General features: G+C 38.4%; 1 protein-coding gene across 2 annotated transcripts in view; it reads left to right on the forward strand.

The window, feature by feature from the left end:
- The window catches only part of TFCP2L1 (transcription factor CP2 like 1), a 64,559-nt gene extending 54,102 nt beyond the window's left edge, over nt 1–10,457 (forward strand). For both annotated transcript variants that reach the window (XM_007494041.3, XM_001362498.5), the window contains one exon: nt 1,757–10,457. In XM_007494041.3, coding sequence (XP_007494103.1) covers nt 1,757–1,803 — 47 coding nt within the window. In that variant the 3' untranslated portion in view covers nt 1,804–10,457. The remainder of the gene's footprint in view (nt 1–1,756) is intronic.
- Nucleotides 10,458–19,379: the final 8,922 nt, after the last annotated feature.

Genomic DNA, 19,379 nt, shown 5'->3' on the forward strand with positions numbered 1-19,379 from the left:
GCAATGGTCAGAAGAAATTGACAAATTGGAATTGGGAATGAGAAATGCAGCCTATCTAGCTAAGTCTGAGACTCCCTCTCATGAGTGATCTGGTGTGTGTGCCGTAGGAGAGACACATGGTGTTAGTGCATTTGTCTTAGCTAAGTGAAATTATATTGACCCAAATGTAATTTCTGAAATTTGAAAGAGGGACCTATGAAAAGAGGTCTCCGCTGTACTTCGCCTATCAGATGGTCCTTGCCAATTTGAAAATAACAGGTAGAGGTGGAAATGCATGAAATAGTTCTTTAGAAATTTGAGCAAACAGAAAATAACTATTCAGAATATTAACCTGGGCTCTGATTGTCAAGATCCTAAACCACATCAGACTTCAAGGCACCTCTTTCTCCCCTCTCACCTCAACATAGACAGCACCCCAGTTAGTTCCCTAATGAGAGGTTGATAAGTGAATTGAAGCATCCAGTCACGTGTTTATTTCCATAACTGGTGACACCGGCTTGAGAGCAGTCACCGCCTTGTTGTTTGGTATACCCTTTCTGAATCAAAATCTGGAGTGCTCAGAACATTCTGTAGTTTTTCTTGGCCTGTAAGATCCTCTTTCAGGGACAAGTTAGTTAAAATGCCCTGGAAATAAAAACTGAGAGTATCAGAGGTTTGACACTGGACAACCAACGAAGTCCTCTTTTTCTGTTATAGCCAAGCCATCATACATTTAATGACTAAGAGGGAGGGCCATTCCAATGATGACATCAGAAGCTCTTCAAGCATCCATGAGATAATCTAGGAGACACCATTGGAAACTTCCATGGAATGTGGAAGCCATTTTAGAAGCTTTCTGCAAATCCTTGTAATTTCTAGCAACCTGGCAAGATATAGCTATATTTTTGTTTAAGCCTAGCAATGAAAGGATTCAGGCAACCTGCAAATTTTACTCTACACTTCCCCACATGCAAAATGTATCATACATAATTCCTATAGGGCTCATGACAGAAGTTTAGGACAAGGGTTCTGTAGGGGAATGGTAGGCTGGGAAGAAATGTCCTTTTCAAATTTTGCTCAGGGGACCATGTAATATATCTGTGCCCCTGATCAGGACCTTAGCAATGGGATGACCTAATGAACAATGGTTGTCATCTTGACTTTTAGTTATTCATATTTTTCCATGCCCTCATTCTGATTTTTGTAAACTTGTAGGTTTCTGTTCAAGTTGAATATCTTTTGTGGGTTATTAACGATGAGCTATAATATGGAGTCAGACCAAAAGGGAAAGTCTGTTGGTTATTAGGAAATGAATGTATGGAGGGGAGTACCAACCAACATATCAACTCTATACTAGAGGAGTGTGCCTGCCATTTTTTTTTTTAAACAAGGCCTAGCTTATGGTGCTTATCTTTTATAAATCAACTGGGAATTGTTTTTTTCCTTTAAAAATGATGACACCTTTTATTTTTATGGTATCACATTTCCCAGCATATCCCCTCTCCCTATTCCTCCCATAAAAGAACAATCCCTTATAACAAAGAAGAAAAAAGAAAGGAAAAAGTTTAGTAAAATTAACATATATATTGAAGAAGCCTGATACGGTAGGTAGTTGTTCTTTTGCAAAGAGGAGGGGGTAGAAAATTCTTGTTATATCTCCACTTTCAGGTCCAAGCTTGATGGTTATAATTTCATAGTAGGGAATTTGGTTTTTCAACGCCTTTCTAAAATTCTGTGACCCTCTTCCTTGAAAAAGTCCATTGTTTCTTTGTTGTAGCTGAAAGCAACGATGGCTACCACATCATCTTGAAATGTGGACTCTGAATGCCAGGATCATAAACCACATCAGACTCCAATGCACCCCTTTTCTTCTCTCCTATCACCTCGACGTAGACATCATTCCAGCTGCAAAATAGAGAGACTTGTTTGGAAAAAGCAAAAGCTCAAAGGGGACCATCATGACTACAGAAAACAATGATGATGACCACAGCTTGGCAGAAATGGAAGAAAAGACACTGTCCAGAAAATGTGCTCCTGTCCCCTTTCCTTGCTTTTCTGTCCTCAAGCCTTCTTAAACTCCAAATTTCTCATCCATGTTCACTCATTTTGTCATTCTTGAATGAAAAAACAATTCAATTTTTTCTCTGAAACTTATTCCTGGGAAGGACCCTGGGTTTGAGTTTTTTTCTCTTTGGATTCCTTGCTTTCGCAGCCTCCCAATTCTTCTGACTTTGTTCACCTATAGCCCCAAGGCGAATCCTTTGTTTCACATCAGTGCATTCTCTGGCTAAATGGATCTGTGGGCAGAATGACTTAAATTGTTGGATACCGGTGACTCACCCTGTGAGTCCTTCTCATGACTATTCCTAGAAATACTTAACCTTTTCACTTCTTTTGGGGAATGCCCCCCCCTCCTTATTTTTCCTCTGGGATTTAATGATGTAATTAATATGGGTTCATTTTGTATTATTATCATCTTATCTCCTTTCTTCCCCACTTCCTATCCCAATTTCAAAATAATTTTGTAAATTTTTAAAAAATGGCACAGGCTTTGTTGTATCCTATCCCCACTCAGATATTTGTGAATGCCCCCATTGTGGGTATATTAGCTTCTATGTCAATAGATATTTCTTCTGAAGACTCTTGGGGATTCCTAGGGTGAGATTTGGACCATTTTCTAAGGATCCTCCAGCTAAAGAAAGCGGATGTTGACTTTCACAAATGAGATTTGAAATGGGACTCAAAGCATCTTTTAAACATTTATGAGATTGGTGATGACTGGGCAAGGAAAATGTTCCTGGGTTGTTAGTTAACCTGAAGTGGTTTTGACAGTCATGGTACCAGAATTCTTGGGTTTGCATATAAAATTTGTACCTGGAGATTGGCCTTTGTGAATATGCTATCTGTCATAGTTCTGGCTAGTCTCCTCTTTTGGGGAAAGTTTAAAGCAATCCTAAATTTTAAGATATGAAAGAGACAGGATGATATTTTTAGGGTCCTTAGAATATTAGTGAAATATGCATGGTGGCCTAAGCTTACCTTAAGAAAATTATAACTCTAGGTCTGTTGGCAATTTGAATTTGAGTTTGGCAGAGTAGAATTGGATTTGACTATTGTCAAACTAAGACTCAGTGAGCCAGATTGTCTTAGCACCTAAATTCTCTATGGTTGTAAAGGAAATAAATATCCTTTGGAAGCTTTATTTGAAACCATAGTATATGCTATATCAGTGGCTTAAGAAGATTCTTCTTTTTGTTCATTTGAGTTTGTTCCCTTTTTTTTCATTCGGATCACTTTTGGCACCATGTTTCTCATGACTTAGAAAGCCAAGCTGTACATTATTGATTGTGCCCTAGATGGTCCTCTGTGTCTTTTCTCCTTCCTCAGCCCATCTGAGTAGCATATATCACCCTGTGGGACTTTAAAAATATTTCCCGGGGATTTTCATATCGGTAGTTCATCTGATCTTCACTATCACTCTGTGAAGTAGACCGGGGGCAGCTATTATTTTTCCCATTTTACAATTGGGAAAAACTAAGATGAATTATCTGAAGTCTTTGCAGTTAGTGGTAGAACTGGGATTAGAACCCTAGTCATCTGACTCCTGGCTTTTTTTTTTCTTTCAGTGAACCATCAATCAGTCAGCATTTATTAACCACCTCTCATGAGCACAAGGGACTTTGCTAGGCAGTGGGGATACAAATGCAAATAAAGAATGAAACAGTTTCTACTCTTAAGGAGATACTTGACTTGAGGAGGAACGAAGAATTGTTGCCTGCTTAAGCTGAGTGACTCTCCCTGCCCACCTATGCCTTCAGGTGGGCAGAGATATAATATTAAATCTAACTATTACCATCCCGTTAACTTGGCTTCAAAGCATTAGTGTCTGGAACTCATCTTCCCCTCTCCTGAAGCTGGCCTAGGCAGAAAAATCTAAGAGACTTAAAGGTGAACACAGGGTCCTAACCTTGGAAAAGCATCCTATCTCAGGCACTCATGCATGATACTTTGCATTTAAAGAGCTCCTAAGTCCTTGTAAAGAAAGAAGATATGCTGAAGTGGAAAAGTGGTTACAAATGAGAGGGCATCAAGCCACCTCTCTTCATAAGCTCTGATGAACATTTTGATTCTTGCTCATCATGATGTTTGTGCATACGTGCCTGCATGCAAGATTTGGATCCTTTTTATCCTATCTTCCCCTTTAGAGTTTTCTTTCTTTCTTTCTTTTTTCTTTTTCTTTTCTTTTCTTTTCTTTTTTTTTTTTTTTGGTACCTTGACTAGCAAAGAGCCTTGGCTCTTTGACTAAAGGTAGCTGTAATTTTGATGAGGTCAGGAATTAGTGGGTGGGCTGGAATGGGAACCTCCACCCTTGCTGTAGAGAGCTTATTCCCTTCCGTGACCCCTTCCTATTCTGCCTCCAGGGTGCTGGTGAAGAGTTATTAACCTGCTGTGAGCCCTCACCCATACTGCTCACAAATCTCCCAAGTCAAGGGTTGCTTCAGGGGAGGGCCTGAATAGCTAAATGTCAGAAAATCATTAACAGGGTAGAGTTGCCAAAAAAGTTTTTAAAAGGTTGGGTTTTTTTTCCCCCCCTTCTATTGACGTAGTCAGTAGTGCAGAGGGAAGTAGCCCCTGGGTTATAGAAAAGGAAGAAAAGCATACAGGGAATAAAAGGTAGAGGCAGGTAGACAAGGGTGTCTCTGAAATAACAAGGTAATACCGTGTTTTTCCTTTCCCTGGGTAAATATATAGTGTGTCCGTCTATATACATCTATGTGCATATTGGGGCTAAAGCCCATTGTTAAGCTAATCTTTAGCCATTAAGACTTTGCTAATCTGATAATTTTGAAAAACAAATTCACTGCCTGTTCATCCCTAAATTAATGTTATGGATCAGTCTCTTAAAAAAGTAAGCTAAGACACCTCATGGTATAAAAATTTAGCAAGTACCCTATTTGCTTTTCACAAAACTTGGGCAATAAATGGGGTTTGGACTTTAGTGTCCATTAGATTTTATTGTTTATGTTTATATATATGCATACCTAATTGCAAGTGTGTATGCACCTGACCCACCCCTATCCTTCCTGCTTTTCCTAAGAAGCCTGGCCTTCCTGGCTTATTGTTAAGCAGGTCAGCTAATTCTTTATATTCCCCAATGCTGTTATAGAGCAAAGTCTTCAAAGGAATTACAAATAATAGAGTCAGATTTGTGGGGAAAATAATTTTTTTGAGATTGTTCCATTCAGTAACTTTTAGATTATATATATGTGATGTATATATTACTAAAATGGATTGCGATGGCTGCAAAAAATTCTTACCAGTCTGTTCTCCTTCCTCAGAGATACAGGGATGGTTAGCATTCTACCCAGTACCCACTCCCAGGATCTGGCTTAAGATCTATGATCAGTCAGTACTAATTGTTTTTACACCTTTGTCCAGTGGAGAAAAAAAAAATCATTGATTAAGAAGACTTCCTCGAATGCTTCTTTAGCCCGTTAGTTCTCCAGGACGTCAGCCAGTGACCCTGAACTCAGATTTGTTGTTTTCTTGGCTATGTTTTTAATCTACAAATGTCCTGACTATACAAATCTCAATCTGTGTATTAATTGACATTCATGTAATGGTTTATAAGTATTTTTTTGGTCTTCACAATAGCCTGATAGGTCAATACTATTGAACCCATTTTACATATAGTGGGAAAAGTCTTCCCTGAAGTTCTAGCACTTAAAGAGGTTGAGTCACTGGCCCAAGATTATCCTACTGAAAATCACAGAAGTAGTATTTTGGACCTAAGTATTTCTTGTCTTAGCGTTTGTTAAGGGTGCTTTCCATCACACTAGACTGCCTCTGATTAGCAAATGGTAAAAGTGTACTCATTAAAAGTGTTGATGGAAGGCACAGTGTTTTGTGAGAAAGGCGCCCCCCCCTCCCCCAACTCTCCAATTCTTCTATTCCCACTGGAACTTTTAAGTTTCTACATTTTTTTGTCCTGGGGCACCTTACCAAACCTACCTGTGTGTGGAGACAATAGGTCAAATGCTTTTGAGTGACTTAAGGTGAGAATTTTATTGTAGTCTTCAGGGTTTCTACAGGCCTTTAAAACGTAGGTATGACTGAATGTGACTGTTGCTAAACTCCCCGAGAACTCAGAGGTGATCAGTCACAGAGCCCAGAGAGCCTTTCTTTTTGTAGACTTTAATACCCTCGTTCGAACTGAAGATTGCTCAAGGCCACCCGAATCTGAAATTTCTAGAGGTGTTTTTTGTGAGGGGAAGGGGGAGGGGAGGGAATTGCACTTAGGATTTTGAGGGGAGTGTTTATACCACATTTAACCTTTTCTTTTTGAGGGAGTTAACAAAGATGAGATAGAAGCAGCATAAATCAGCTGCTGTTCTTAATAGCATTTTATTTTGGCAGATAGCAAAGTGTGAATGCATATATATACTCATGTATACACATAAACATATCTATATATTAGTATTTTGCTCAGCCCTGTGTACTCTCTTGATCTTTCCCTACCACAAACTAGGGCAGATTTTGCAAAATGAGGGGCAGTTTGGTATAATGAACAAGAGTGCTTCCCTCGGAGAAAGACTTGGGTTCAAATCCCTGCCTCCCCCACCCCCCACCACCACCAGACATAGTATGGCCCTTAATAAGTTACCTTAAGTTACAGAGAAGACCTGTATTGATAAAGTTTTCCTCGTGTGGAGATAACTATGGTGATAAAATCTAGAGACCAAACCTATCCTTGTCATGAAGATGAATAAACTTAGAACCACAAAATGGTTGTGATTTTCCCAAAGTACTTACTACTGTCTTTAAGAAGAAACACTTAGGTCCTATTTTTGGTTTCATGAAAATATGCCCATAAATGGTGTGATTGGGTTGAAAAATATTCTGAAAAAGTTGGTTACTATTCACTTTGATCCAAGGTGGTTTCTTTTGTTTTTTATTTTTTTTCTGGTTTCCTGGAAAGGAGGAATTTGACAAAAGGCTATGGAAATGTCAATATTGAGGCTTGTGCCAGCAATTTTGAGTCCTATTGGCCTTGCGAAGCTGTCACTGCTCCCTCCCTCAAGCCACTCCAATGCAAAATTCACCCAACTGAACAATTTCTTCTTTTGACTATTTCTAAGGAAATTCTTCCGGTTTATGCTATAGCCATAGTACACAGTAGAGCTCTGGGGCAGTACTCAGTTTCTATGCTTTCATTAGATGCAATGCATCCTCATTCAGGGTGTTCTTTGGCTGCTTTCTGACTAAGCCATAGAACGTGCGTGTTCCCTCTGGACTCTACTGTTCCTTAGACTATGAGAAGGTCATCTGATAAACTGATGTCACTATGTTAATAGGAGAAGGCCTAAAATAAAAAATACCTCCCTTCTGAATAATGAGCATTCTTAATGTCATTTAGAGACAAGTGACCTTGCCTTTATTGCCTAACCCAAAGGAATGACTAGAGTGCAAACTGCAGTTAAATCAACTGGAGACCTAGGTTTCTAGTAAAGGTTTTGCTACCAAATGGGTCATGGGGCAGGCCACTTTACATTCTGAATCTCAGCTTCAACAGAGATAAAACGAGATTAGATTAAATGACTTTTAAAGGCAAATCCTAATCTGTGGTTTTAATGGCATACATTTCAATATAGGTAGGAAGAGAAAATGAAAGGTGCCATCACTTGGGTTGGGAAAGTGGGATATATAGCTCTTTTCATTAAGTATTTTATTAAGTACTTTCTATGTGCCAGGCACTGTGTTAAATACTAGGGTTACAAAGAGGAGCAAAAGACAGCCTCTGTTCTTAAGGAGCTTGGAGTTTAACTGGTCTCAGCTTTCTTCCAACAAAACACAAGTAACTCCCTTCTTTTCCTAGTTCCATCTCTGGCTATCTGTGAAAAGCCATATTAGTTCTAAGGGAAAAGTCCCCAATTAATGAATGTGTTGTCCTAACCCAGCCCAAAGCTGACTTTTTTTATACTGAGTACCCTCAGAGAGAAAGTAGGGACATGTCTAAACTTGGTATGGTCCCTCCCCCTTCCTTCTATTATAGGGTTAGATCTTGATAAGATTTAGCTGAAGAACCTACTTGGAACAGCTTCCTTTTGCATTTTAATGCTCTCATGGCCCCTTAGTATAATTTAAATTGCTTCTTCCCCAGTGCAGTCCTCTCTCTGTGAACAGATAGGATGTTAGTTTGGTGATTGATTCTTTATAAATGTTCCCTTTCATATAGCCTAGCCCTTACTAGGCTTTAAAAGAACCTGTACTAAATGAGAGAAGGATTTTGGACTTGATGTGTATAGTGTGTTACCTCTGTATTAGCATATATGTTCCTTTATGTGTATTCTATCCATTTTAACTTCTAGTTAGCACCATTTATTGCCTTTTAATTAGTTGTTGCTTTTGTACTCAGGAAGTATCCTAACTGCTCCTTGTCTTTGAATAAAAACTTATTTGGGAGTCATGCCTCACTGGGAATTGGCTTAAGCTATGTGCTTGTATGAATACAGCTTTGTTTCTAAGAGAATTCCTCTGGTTTCCTATGTTAGGTTATAGAGGATTTTTGGATCAATACCACTTGAAAGCAAAGAGATTTGGGAAAAGTTCAGGCAAGTTAACCAAAAGCCTGGAATCAATGTGAACCTGTTGTGAAGACTGACCTATTTCAGGTAGACAGTGGGCAGCCAGCCATCCTTTTGTTGACCATCTTGTCTGCATTGTAGAGTTTCCAGAGTGAAGCTGAAAATGTATCTGGGTGGCCCTGTTATTGGTAATTTCTTTATAAGCAGTACTTGTCAAGATGGTAATCTAATTGTAAGAAGTCATTGGATACCACTCTGGTGGGGGATTTTTTTAGGATTGTTTAGGACAAAATAAAAGAAGGGAAGTCGATTTTCCCTTCCATTCTTTCCCAAGTTTAACATTAAAGTGTTATCTAATGTTTGTAATATTAGGAATATCTAATATGTGTATTTCAAATTATTGTATTTCTTAACTGTTCTTCCCAGTTTCATGTGATGTGGTGTTCATCTTGCTTTTCTGTCCTATGATTAGTAAGTAGCATTTTTTTAGTTTGTTCCAATTGGGTGATTCTCTTCCAAAGGGCTATGGAAGTCTATCTCTTCTTTGGAGATTCAACCATTAGATCAAGGTGGCTTTTCCAATTAGATGTGACTAAGAATGGGCACATGGAAAGTGGAAAACGGAGACTAAAGTGTAAACAGTCATCGTACTGCCGCGTTGTTTTTGTACGTGAAATAAAGCATATTTTGCACTGGCTTATTGTACTGTTGTGCAGAAGAGAAATCTCTATCCAGAGTCTGTGCTTCAGTCAAAATGCAAATAAAATTTTAATTTGTAAGAAATCCCTGTGGTCCAAAACTCTGTATCTTGAAGTTTGGTAAGTGGTTGACTCCTTTGGTATATTTGCCTAGGGTTCAAAGTCTTCCCTCATCTTGAGCCTTTTTAACCTATTCAACTATTCCCCTCATCCAGACTTATCTACCTTATTCCTGAACATGCTTTATGTATTCCTGCCTCCATTCATTTTAGTTCTGCTATTTTTTTTAACCCTTACCTTCTAAGAAGAATGGCAATTAGGGTTAAGTGACTTGTGTAGGGGGACACATAGCCAGGAATTATCTGAGGTCAGTCATATCTGGACCCAGGCCTTTCCAGTTACAGACCTAGCACTGTATCCCTGCACCACCTATCTGCCCCTTTACTTCTGAAATGCATTCTTCACATCTCCACACCTTTGAGCTTATATGAATTTTGCTCATCCTTCAAGGCCACCACCACCATGAAGCTTTTCCTCTGAACTGTAAAGAATATGGGATTGAGAAAGCAGCATTAAGAAACTTGGAGAGGAATCCTAATTTCACCACTAACTAGCTATGTAAGCCCAGGCAAGCCATTTAATATTTTGGGGTCTTACTTTCTTCATCAAAGAATGGGGCTGGATGGGGAGTGGGGAATATTGGTTGTAAATTTTTAGGATTCCAAGACCAACTGCAACAATGAAGCTTTCTTAAGTCCCTCCACTTCAGTCTAGGGTAGTCTGTCTATTATTATCTCATAATATTTATTGTCTAAACTATTTAACTGTGCCATTCATTTGGGACTGATTGCTACTGTTTATTAAATAATATTAGCTAGTGACTGATGGCTACAAGTAACTCTCTGGAAGAGGCATTACTACTTTCAAACTATAAGCCATCTATTTCTCGCCCCCATTTTAAGGTTTTATTTTTCCCCCCCAAATACATGTAAAAAGAATTTTTGCCAATAATTTTCTAGCATTTTCAGTTCCAAATTCTCTCCCTCCTTTCCCTTCCCTCTTCCCTGAGTCACTAAGCAATTTGATGTTGGTTATACATGTACTACATACAAGTCATTTCTGTATTCTTCACATTGTGGTAAATGACATAAAAAACAAAAGAAAATAAAGCAAAAATAGTATACTTTAATCTGCATTCAGACTCCATCAGTTCTTTCTTTGGAGGTGAATAGCATTTTTCATCATGAGTCTAGATCACCTATTAAAAAGGAGCTTTGTTCTCCAGAAGATATCATAATTCTCTTTGGACACCAAGGGGTTAAAGCAATTGCTAAAGTGATCCCTGCTTTTTGCATTGTAACAGTGAACTTGGTAGGAAAACTACAGAACTCTCTGGCTGAACTGTGAACCATTCCTTTTATATGTGATACCGGGTCATTAACCTACTCATTCTTTAAGATAATTTATTTATTATTTATTCTCCAATTCATTTTTATTGTGTTTCCCATGGTCCCTTATAAATATAATTTTTATTGTATTATGATCTGCAAAGGATGCATTTAATATTTTTTGCACTTAACTGTAAAGTTCTTGGAAAGCAATCTGGAATTTTACTCAAAGAATTATAGAACTGCATACACCTTTTGACCCAACTATTGGAATTATTTCCTAAGGTGATCAGGGGAAAAGGAGAAGAACCTTTATGTTCCAAAATATTTATAGCAGCTCTGTTTGTGGTAGCAAAGAATTGGAAATTGAAGGGATACACAGCAGCAAGCACATGAAAAAGTGCTCCAAATCCCTTATAATCAGAGAGATGCAAATCAAAACAACTCTGAGGTCACCTCACACCTAGCAGATTGGCTAACATGACAGCAGAGGAAAGTAATGAATGCTGGAGGGGATGTGGCAAAGTAGGGACACTTAATTCATTGCTGGTGGAGTTGTGAATTGATCCAACCATTCTGGAGGGCGATTTGGAACTATGCCCAAAGGGCGATAAAGACTGTCTGCCCTTTGATCCAGCCATAGCACTTCTGGGTTTGTACCCCAAAGAGATAATAAGGAAAAAGACTTGTACAAGAATATTCATAGCTGCACTCTTTGTGGTGGCAAAAAAGTGGAAAATGAGGGGATGTGTTAAGGGTAAAATTAGGGTTGTTGACTGAACATATTATTTTCATGGTCCCCAGGGATTTAAATTCAATCCCAATTATAAAATACTCAAGTCAGTTTGGGATTTTTATGGTGGTTACTTACAATAGTAGGAAGAAATTAAGAAGAAGAGAGAGAGGAAGGAGTGTAAGATTTCTCCGGCTTAATCTAAGCCAAGGGAAGTTCAGAGAACTCAGCCACAAGGCCTCCTCAGAAGATTAAATCTAGCTTGGCTTGCAGTCACGAGGTTTCTGAGAGGAGGGATGTCCTAGGAGGAGAGTGCTTTAGGAAAGGAGGAATCAGCAACCAATCACCACAGTTGCTCAGGGAAGATTCCTCACCTAAACCATGCTACAAAACCAAAAATCTGCAAGCACACCAAGAACACGGCCATGAGCTCCCAATGCCGAACTGTGAGAGTCCATCTGAGAGAGAGAGAGCAGAAGTGACGTGAAATATATAGACAGTTCTTTATATCACTTTCAAAGTGTCTCACATGTACCAATGGTAGCTTAAGTTTGACTTAGGACAGCCCAGGGGTCTGTCAGTTGTTTCTGATTTGTCACTTGCTAGCACATGTCAGTCATAGACCATCCTCTTCACAGTTAATCCTTAAGTGGGGATGTATACATTCCTGGTTCCTAGAAAGACTAAACAGGGTAGACTAAATCTAAAATTCACAGATGCCCTTCAATTGGGGAATGGCTGAACAAATTGCAGTATATGTTGGTGATGGAATACTATTGTGCTCAAAGGAATAATGAACTGGAGGAATTCCATGTGAACTGGAAAGACCTTTAGAAATTGATGCAGAGTGAAAGGAGCAGAACCAGGACAACATTGTACACAAAGTCTAATACACTGTGGTACAATCAAATGCAATGGACTTCTCTATTAGTGGCAATGCAGTGATTCTGAACAACTCAGAGGGATCTATGAGAAAGAACACTATCCACATTCAGAGGAAGAACTGGGAGCAGAAAACACCAAAGAAAAACAACTGCTTAATTACATGGGTTGAGGGGGACATGATTGGGGATGTAGACTCTAAATGATCATCCTAGTGCAAACATTAACAACATGGAAATAAGTTCTGATTAAAGGCATGCAAAAAACACAGTATAATTGTGCTTTGGCTATGGGAAGGGGTGGGAGGAGAGGAGGGAGGGAAAGAAATATGATTCTTATAACCAAGGAATAATGTCCTAAATTGACTAATAAAATTTTCAAAATATAAAAAAATAAAATAAAATTGGAGGAGGGGAAAAGTCCCTCCTCCCAAAAAAAAGAAATGACCATCAGCCAATATGACAATAAAGGAAAATGATAAATGTTGGTGGAGAATGTAGCAAAATTGGGACACTAATGCATTATTGGTGGAGTTGTGAACTCATCTAATCATTTTGGAAGGCAATTTGGAACTATGCCTGAAGGGCTATAAAACTGGCCATAACCTTTGATCCTGTAAATACCACTATTAACTCTGTATCTCAAAGAGATTAAAGAAAGGGGAGGGGGGACATTAATTTGTACAAAACATTTATAGTAGCTCTTTTTGTGGTGGCAAAGAATTGGAAATTGAGGGGATGTCCGTCAATTGAGGAATGGCTGAACAAATTGTGGTATATGATGATAATGGAACGCTATTGTGCTTTTAGTTATTATGAGCAGTATGATTTCAGAAAAAGCCAGAAAGATCTTTGTAAACTGATGTAGAGTGAAATAAGCAGAAACAGGGAAACATATACAGTAACGGCAATATTGTGGGACAATCAGATGTGATAGACTGTGCTACTTTCAGCAGTCCAATCATCCAGGACATTTCTCCAGAGAAAAGACTGTTGGAATTGGAATACAGATCAAAGCATAAAATTTTTCACTTTAGTTTATTAGGGTTTTTATTTTATTTTGGAGTTTTGGTTTCATATGAGTATTTCTTTACAACAATGACCAATATGGAAGTATGTTTTGCATGATAATATGTATAACCCAGATCAAATTGCTTAATATCTCTGGAAGGGTAGAGAAAGGAAGAAGGGAGACCATTTGGATCTTATATTTTTGGAAAACATGTTGAAAATAGGTATTACATGTAATTGAGAAAATAAAATATTTTTTTAAATGAAAAAATATATAAAAAATAAGTGACCAACAGGTTAATTTTGGAAAAACATGGAAAGACCTACATGAAATTATGAAGAGTGAAATGCGCAGAAAAACCAAGACAATATACAGCAACAGAAATATTGTTCGGAGAATAAGTTGTGTATGTTCATCCCTGGAAAAAGAACTGATAAACAGAAATAAGCCAGAGTTTTCAAATGATGCCCTCTATGATGGGGGAGAGAAGAGGGAGTTAACTCGGTATTTAATGTAACAAACTAAGTTTTTAAAAAAAGATACCAAGTCAGCACTTTGAGTGATCAGATTCGTGTAATGTATCTATTTAATGATTCCTCTTCCCCGAAACAATAATAATAGCTCATATGACATTTTGAGGTTTCCAGAGCACATTACTCATGATGATCCCATGAGGTAGGTAGTAAAAATATATGCATCCTGCTTCTGTCCCCTTATGACTTTGGGGCTTTTTCATCTGTTTTGCAACTGATATCTCAGATTTGTGTTGTCTTACTCAGAGTGTAAGCTCCTTGACAGTAGGAACTATCTCATTTTTTCTACTTAACATCAGCACTTATCAAAGTGCTTGGCACATAGTAAGAGCATAATAATGTTTCTGCCTTCATTCAGGAGTCTCAGGGACTCTTAGAGATCTAATCCACATTAAAAATAATTTGCCTTGGGCCACACATCTGATAAATGACAGAACTGAGAGTCAAACCCAAATCTTCTGCCACAAGATCAGTGCTCTTTCCAGTATCCCATAATTCAATCAAGCTAACATTTATTAAATGCCTACTATGTGCCAACCACTCTCAGGTTCTGAGGACACAAAGAGAATACCTCTAGGAAGTAATAATTTCTTAAGTAATACTTAACCTATGTGTTACTGCAATTGTGAAATTCTGCTGGAAGCAATGTAGGGATGGGTAAATATTTGTTAGGAATCATTAACAAGGACAAATTAAAGAAGAGAGAAGAGTTGGGTTTCAGAGAGAGAATCACTTATCTTATTCTCCCAAACTAATATGATCCATCACTTTACAGAAAAATGCTTCATAAGCTTTAAATATAAAATATAAACTTTAATAGGTAAAATATACACTTTAAATAATAAAAGTATATGAGTTGTTTCAATCTTTTTGTGGTGTCTAAGGCAGCACTGGCAAAGGCCTGGCACCTGTACAAAGCTAGGCACTTGGTACTAGGGGAGCCCTATTCCCTTCTTCCCAGCCCCCAGGGCATTTTTTGTGTGCCCCACCCCTCTGTCCAGCCACTAAAAGTGAGCACTTCCTCTGCTCTCTGGGGTAATGTGGAGGGTGGGGGTTGGGGGTGGCTCACAGGCAGCTTGAAATTACCATTTGGGCACTAGAACTTTAAAACCTTAGCCAACACTGTCCTAGGTGATGAAGGGAGTTTTCACTTAAAAGGAGGAAAACTGAGGTCCATAGAAATGAAGTGACTTGAGGATGGTCCCCAGGTGTGACAAGGAAATCACTTTAAAAGATGAGCTACTATTAGAAATAAACATTAGGACTTTCTATTTATGGTTCATTCCAATAAGAAGGAAATTTTATCCTTTTATCAGAAACTCCCTTTGGAAGAGATAGGGACCAGACTTGTGATTTCATTGGTATGAGGAACTCAGAAGTAAAGAGACTCCAACCAATGCTAGTTAGAAGCTTCTCCACAATTTATAGTCTTAGAGGATTTCCTATAAAGCATCAAGAAGTTAAGTAATTTGCTCATGGTCCCAGAAGCCAGTATGTGCTAGAGAGGGACTAGAATCCAAATCGTATTGATGATGTCAAAAATGGCTCCATCCACTCACCATACTGCCTTTCTCCTTTTAGAAGGACATAGATTTTGATTGTCCCTGTGGTGGATTCTCTTTGACTGTAATGGATTCTGTGAACTCTGAACATTGGTGGAGGTATCAGTCAACTCACATTTGTTAAGCTTCTACCATGTGCCAGGCACTGGACTGAGCACTGGGGACACAAGGAGGAGCAAAAAGCATTCTCTTCTCTCCAGGAATTCACAGGCTACTAAGGGAGACTCTACACGTCTACACGTAGACAACTGTACAAATAAGCACTTAGCACAGTGCCTGACACATAGCAGGTGCTTAATAAAGGTTGATTGATGAATTGAAATGAGATGTAGACAGGATAAATTGACAGGCATTTCAGAAGAAAGATACTAAGATTAAAGACTAGGAAAGGCATCTTGCAGAAGGGAGGGTAGCAGAGGAGGGGGATGAGGAGATAAGTTGACATAAATGTATGCTTATGCATTTTTTGTTTATATCTGCAAATAATCTTCAGGATCTACCCCAAGCTTGTCACCTAAAGATCAAAGGATGGAGAAGGAAACTTGAAGAATTCTCCAAGTATGGTCAAGAGATCCCTATAAGGTCCCCAAGATCCTTTCAGAGAGCCATGAAGTCAAAGCTATTTTTATAATACTAAAATCTTTTAATTTCTAATGTAGTAAACATTAATAGATATGACTCATAAAATTCCTCAATAATTTTTAAGATTGTAAATGTACTCTGGAAAAACTTAGATGAACTGATAGAAAGTGAAGTGAGAAGAACCAAAAGCGCATGGTACACGGTGAAAGCAGTTTTCTGATGAAGAACTGTGAATGACCTAGTTACTCTCAGCAATACAGTGATCCAAGATATTCCCAGAGATTCATGTTGGAAAATACCATCCGCCCTCAGAGAAAGAACTGATGAAGTCTGAATGTAGATCAAAACAGCCTGGATTTCACTTTCTTTTCATTGGTGTTGCTTGTTTGAGATTTCTTCCACAAAAAGACAAATATGGAAAAATGTTTGACATGATTGCACATGTAAAATCTCAGGAAGGGAAAAGGTATAGTAGAGAGGAGAGGAAAGAAGGGAGGGTAGTTAAGAGAGAGAATTTGAAACCCAAAATTTTAAAAAGGAATGTTAAAAATTGTTTTTACAAATAATTTGGCAAAAATAAAATACAATATTTTTTTAAATTGTAAATTAAAAGTTAGAGAACATTTGATCTAGCCTCTCCTCCTTATAATATTGATAGGGAGATGAGAAATGAAAAGAAAGATGATGAGATTGACTAAGGTCAGTCACATGATCAGAATTGGAGCCTACCTCTTCTCAGTGCCTAGTACTCTATTCTTTACATCATATGTGTAAAGTGATCCAATTCCTATTTACCTGGGGATTTTAGAAAAAAATGACCAAAATCTTGTTAGCATCAGGGTGTGTCTTTTTAGCTAATAGCTAATAATAGTTAGCCTTTATTTCTCCCACCTGGCTGCATTCATTTTGGATTTCTTTGATTTTTCCTCCATCCTCCAACATTGGATACCTCCCCCCCATTCCTTCCCCCATTAAAAAAATTTCTTTTGGGTCTCATCTTCTCCATTAGATTATAAGGTCCTTGGAGGCAGGGACTGTCTTTTTGTATTTGTATCTTCAGTTCTTAGTGTAATGTCTGACTCTTAAACAATTATTAACATTATTTAAGGTTTGCAAAGTGATTTACAAATATTTTTTCATTCTATATTTACAACAATGGAAGACAGGTGCTATTGTCTATCTCTATTTTGCAGATGAGGATATAGACACAGCAGTTAAATGACTTGGCCAGGGTCATATATCTAGGAAGTGTCTGAGACCAGATTTGAACTCTGGTCATCCTAACTCTGGGTCCAGTACTCTAAGCATCGCATCAGAGCACCTTGATGCCTCTCTAGTTCTTCTAGAAAGTGGGCATGCTGTCCTTGTTGGCCCCCACAATACAGCTAAATTTTCTGTGTCTCATTCCCCAATTGAGAAATGGTCAAGGCAGTTTTCAGATGAAGAAATTAAAACTATCAATAATCATATGAAAAAATGTTCTAAGTCCCTCCTGATTAGAGAAATGCAAATCAAAACAACTCCAAGATACCACTTCACATCTAGCAGACTGGCCAATATGACAGTAAAGGAAAGTGATAAATGTTGGAGGGGATGTGGCAAAATTGGGACATTAATACACTTCTGGTGGAGTTGTGAATTGGTCCAACCATTCTGGAGGGCAATTGGAACTATGCCTAAAGGGCACTAAAAGACTGCCTGCCCTTTGATCCAGCCATAGCACTGCTGGGTTTGTACCCAAAAGTGATAATAAGGAAAAAGACTTGTACAAGAATATTCATAGCTGCGCTCTTTGTGGTGGCCAAAAATTGGAAAATGAAGGGATGCCCATAAATTGAGGAATGGCTGAACAAATTGTGGATCTATTGGTGATGGAACACTATTGTGCTCAAAAGAATGATGAATTGATTGATTTCTATGTGAACTGGAAAGATCTCCATGAACTGATGCAGAGTGAAATATGTTTTCTTTATACTTCCCATAGCATCTGACAGAATCTCGGGCTCAAAGTAGTGTGGTATACTAGGTATGTATATGTATATAGTACAGGGAACTGGAAAGAACACTGATTGACTGGTGAATCAGAGATCTGGATTTGAATCTTAGAGCTGATGCTCACTCCCTATATGACTTTGGACAGGTCATTTAACCTTTGAGTATCTTGGTTTTCCCATCTGTAAAATGAGAGATTTGAACCAGTTTATATCTAAGGTCTCTCCCTTCTAGCTATAATTCTTTTAAAAAACACACCAATAAATCAACAACCCTTACCTTCTGCCTTAGTATCAATTCTTTTTTTTTTTTAAGCCTTACCTTCAGCCTTAGAATCAACATTTATTGAGTTCTAAGGCCGAGTGGTAAGGGCTAGGTAAATGGTGATTAAGTGACTGGCTCAGAGTCATGTAGCTAGGTCAGATTTAGGTCCAGGTCCTCCTAATATCAGACCCAGCACTCTATCCACTGTGCTTCCTAGTTGCCCCTTCAGCTAGAATTCTTATGATTCTCCAACTATATAAGCAAGAAAAAATATTCCAGAGGCTGGAGACCTTTAATGTTAGTTGGTTATTGTTTTTCATTCTCAAAGAGAACCAAAATGATGTCTTGATGTCGGGGCTAACGTACAGCATCCCCAGCTATGGCCGATTGGACTTATATGAGCTCAGAAGCCTCTGCCCAGGAGGTTGGGCACAAATAGCTCATGTGAACATTTGGGATGGAGATGTCTTAAACGTGCCCATCTCATGTTCTCTTGAGCGATTGCAATTCTGCTTTGCTCCCAGAGGAAATCACTTTCTTTGATGCAGGCATGGTCCTGCATGCTGGCTGGTCCTGTGCCAGTGTCTCCCATGTCTCAAAATCAACAGCAGAGTTCTTCAGAGACTTAGAGGACATCCTTGTATTGTGTCTTCACATTTGGCATTTGAACAATGTGGTGAATCCACTGGAGCACTTTCTGCAATAAAGTTTGAATGCTTGACAGTGTCTGGTACCTTATCTTGCCAGGGGATCTTTGGAATCCTCCTGAGACAGCTCAGATGGAAGCCATTCAGGTTCCTGCCATGGCACTGGTATACTACCATCCGGGTTTCACAGGCATACAACAATGAGGTCAGTGACAAGGAGCACAGGTGTCAATCCCATGGTCCACAACACTCCTGAATCTTGGCCAAACCAGATGAAAATATAATTGGGAAATACTTCATGCAATAAATAAAAATAAAATAAAGCATGGATAATGTTACATTTTAAAAACTAAGTTAATATATGACCCACAGCTCTCCTAATCCATTTCTACTAGATCTTGGCATGACTGTTTGAAAAATCATTAATTTTCTGTTGGAATTATGAAAGGGGTAAGGAAATAAGCATTTAGAAAGTGTTTATGATGTGCCAGGCAATGTGCTAAGTGCTTTACAAATATTATCT

Source organism: Monodelphis domestica, chromosome 4 (genome assembly GCF_027887165.1).
Source record: "Monodelphis domestica isolate mMonDom1 chromosome 4, mMonDom1.pri, whole genome shotgun sequence".
Lineage (NCBI taxonomy): Eukaryota > Metazoa > Chordata > Mammalia > Didelphimorphia > Didelphidae > Monodelphis > Monodelphis domestica.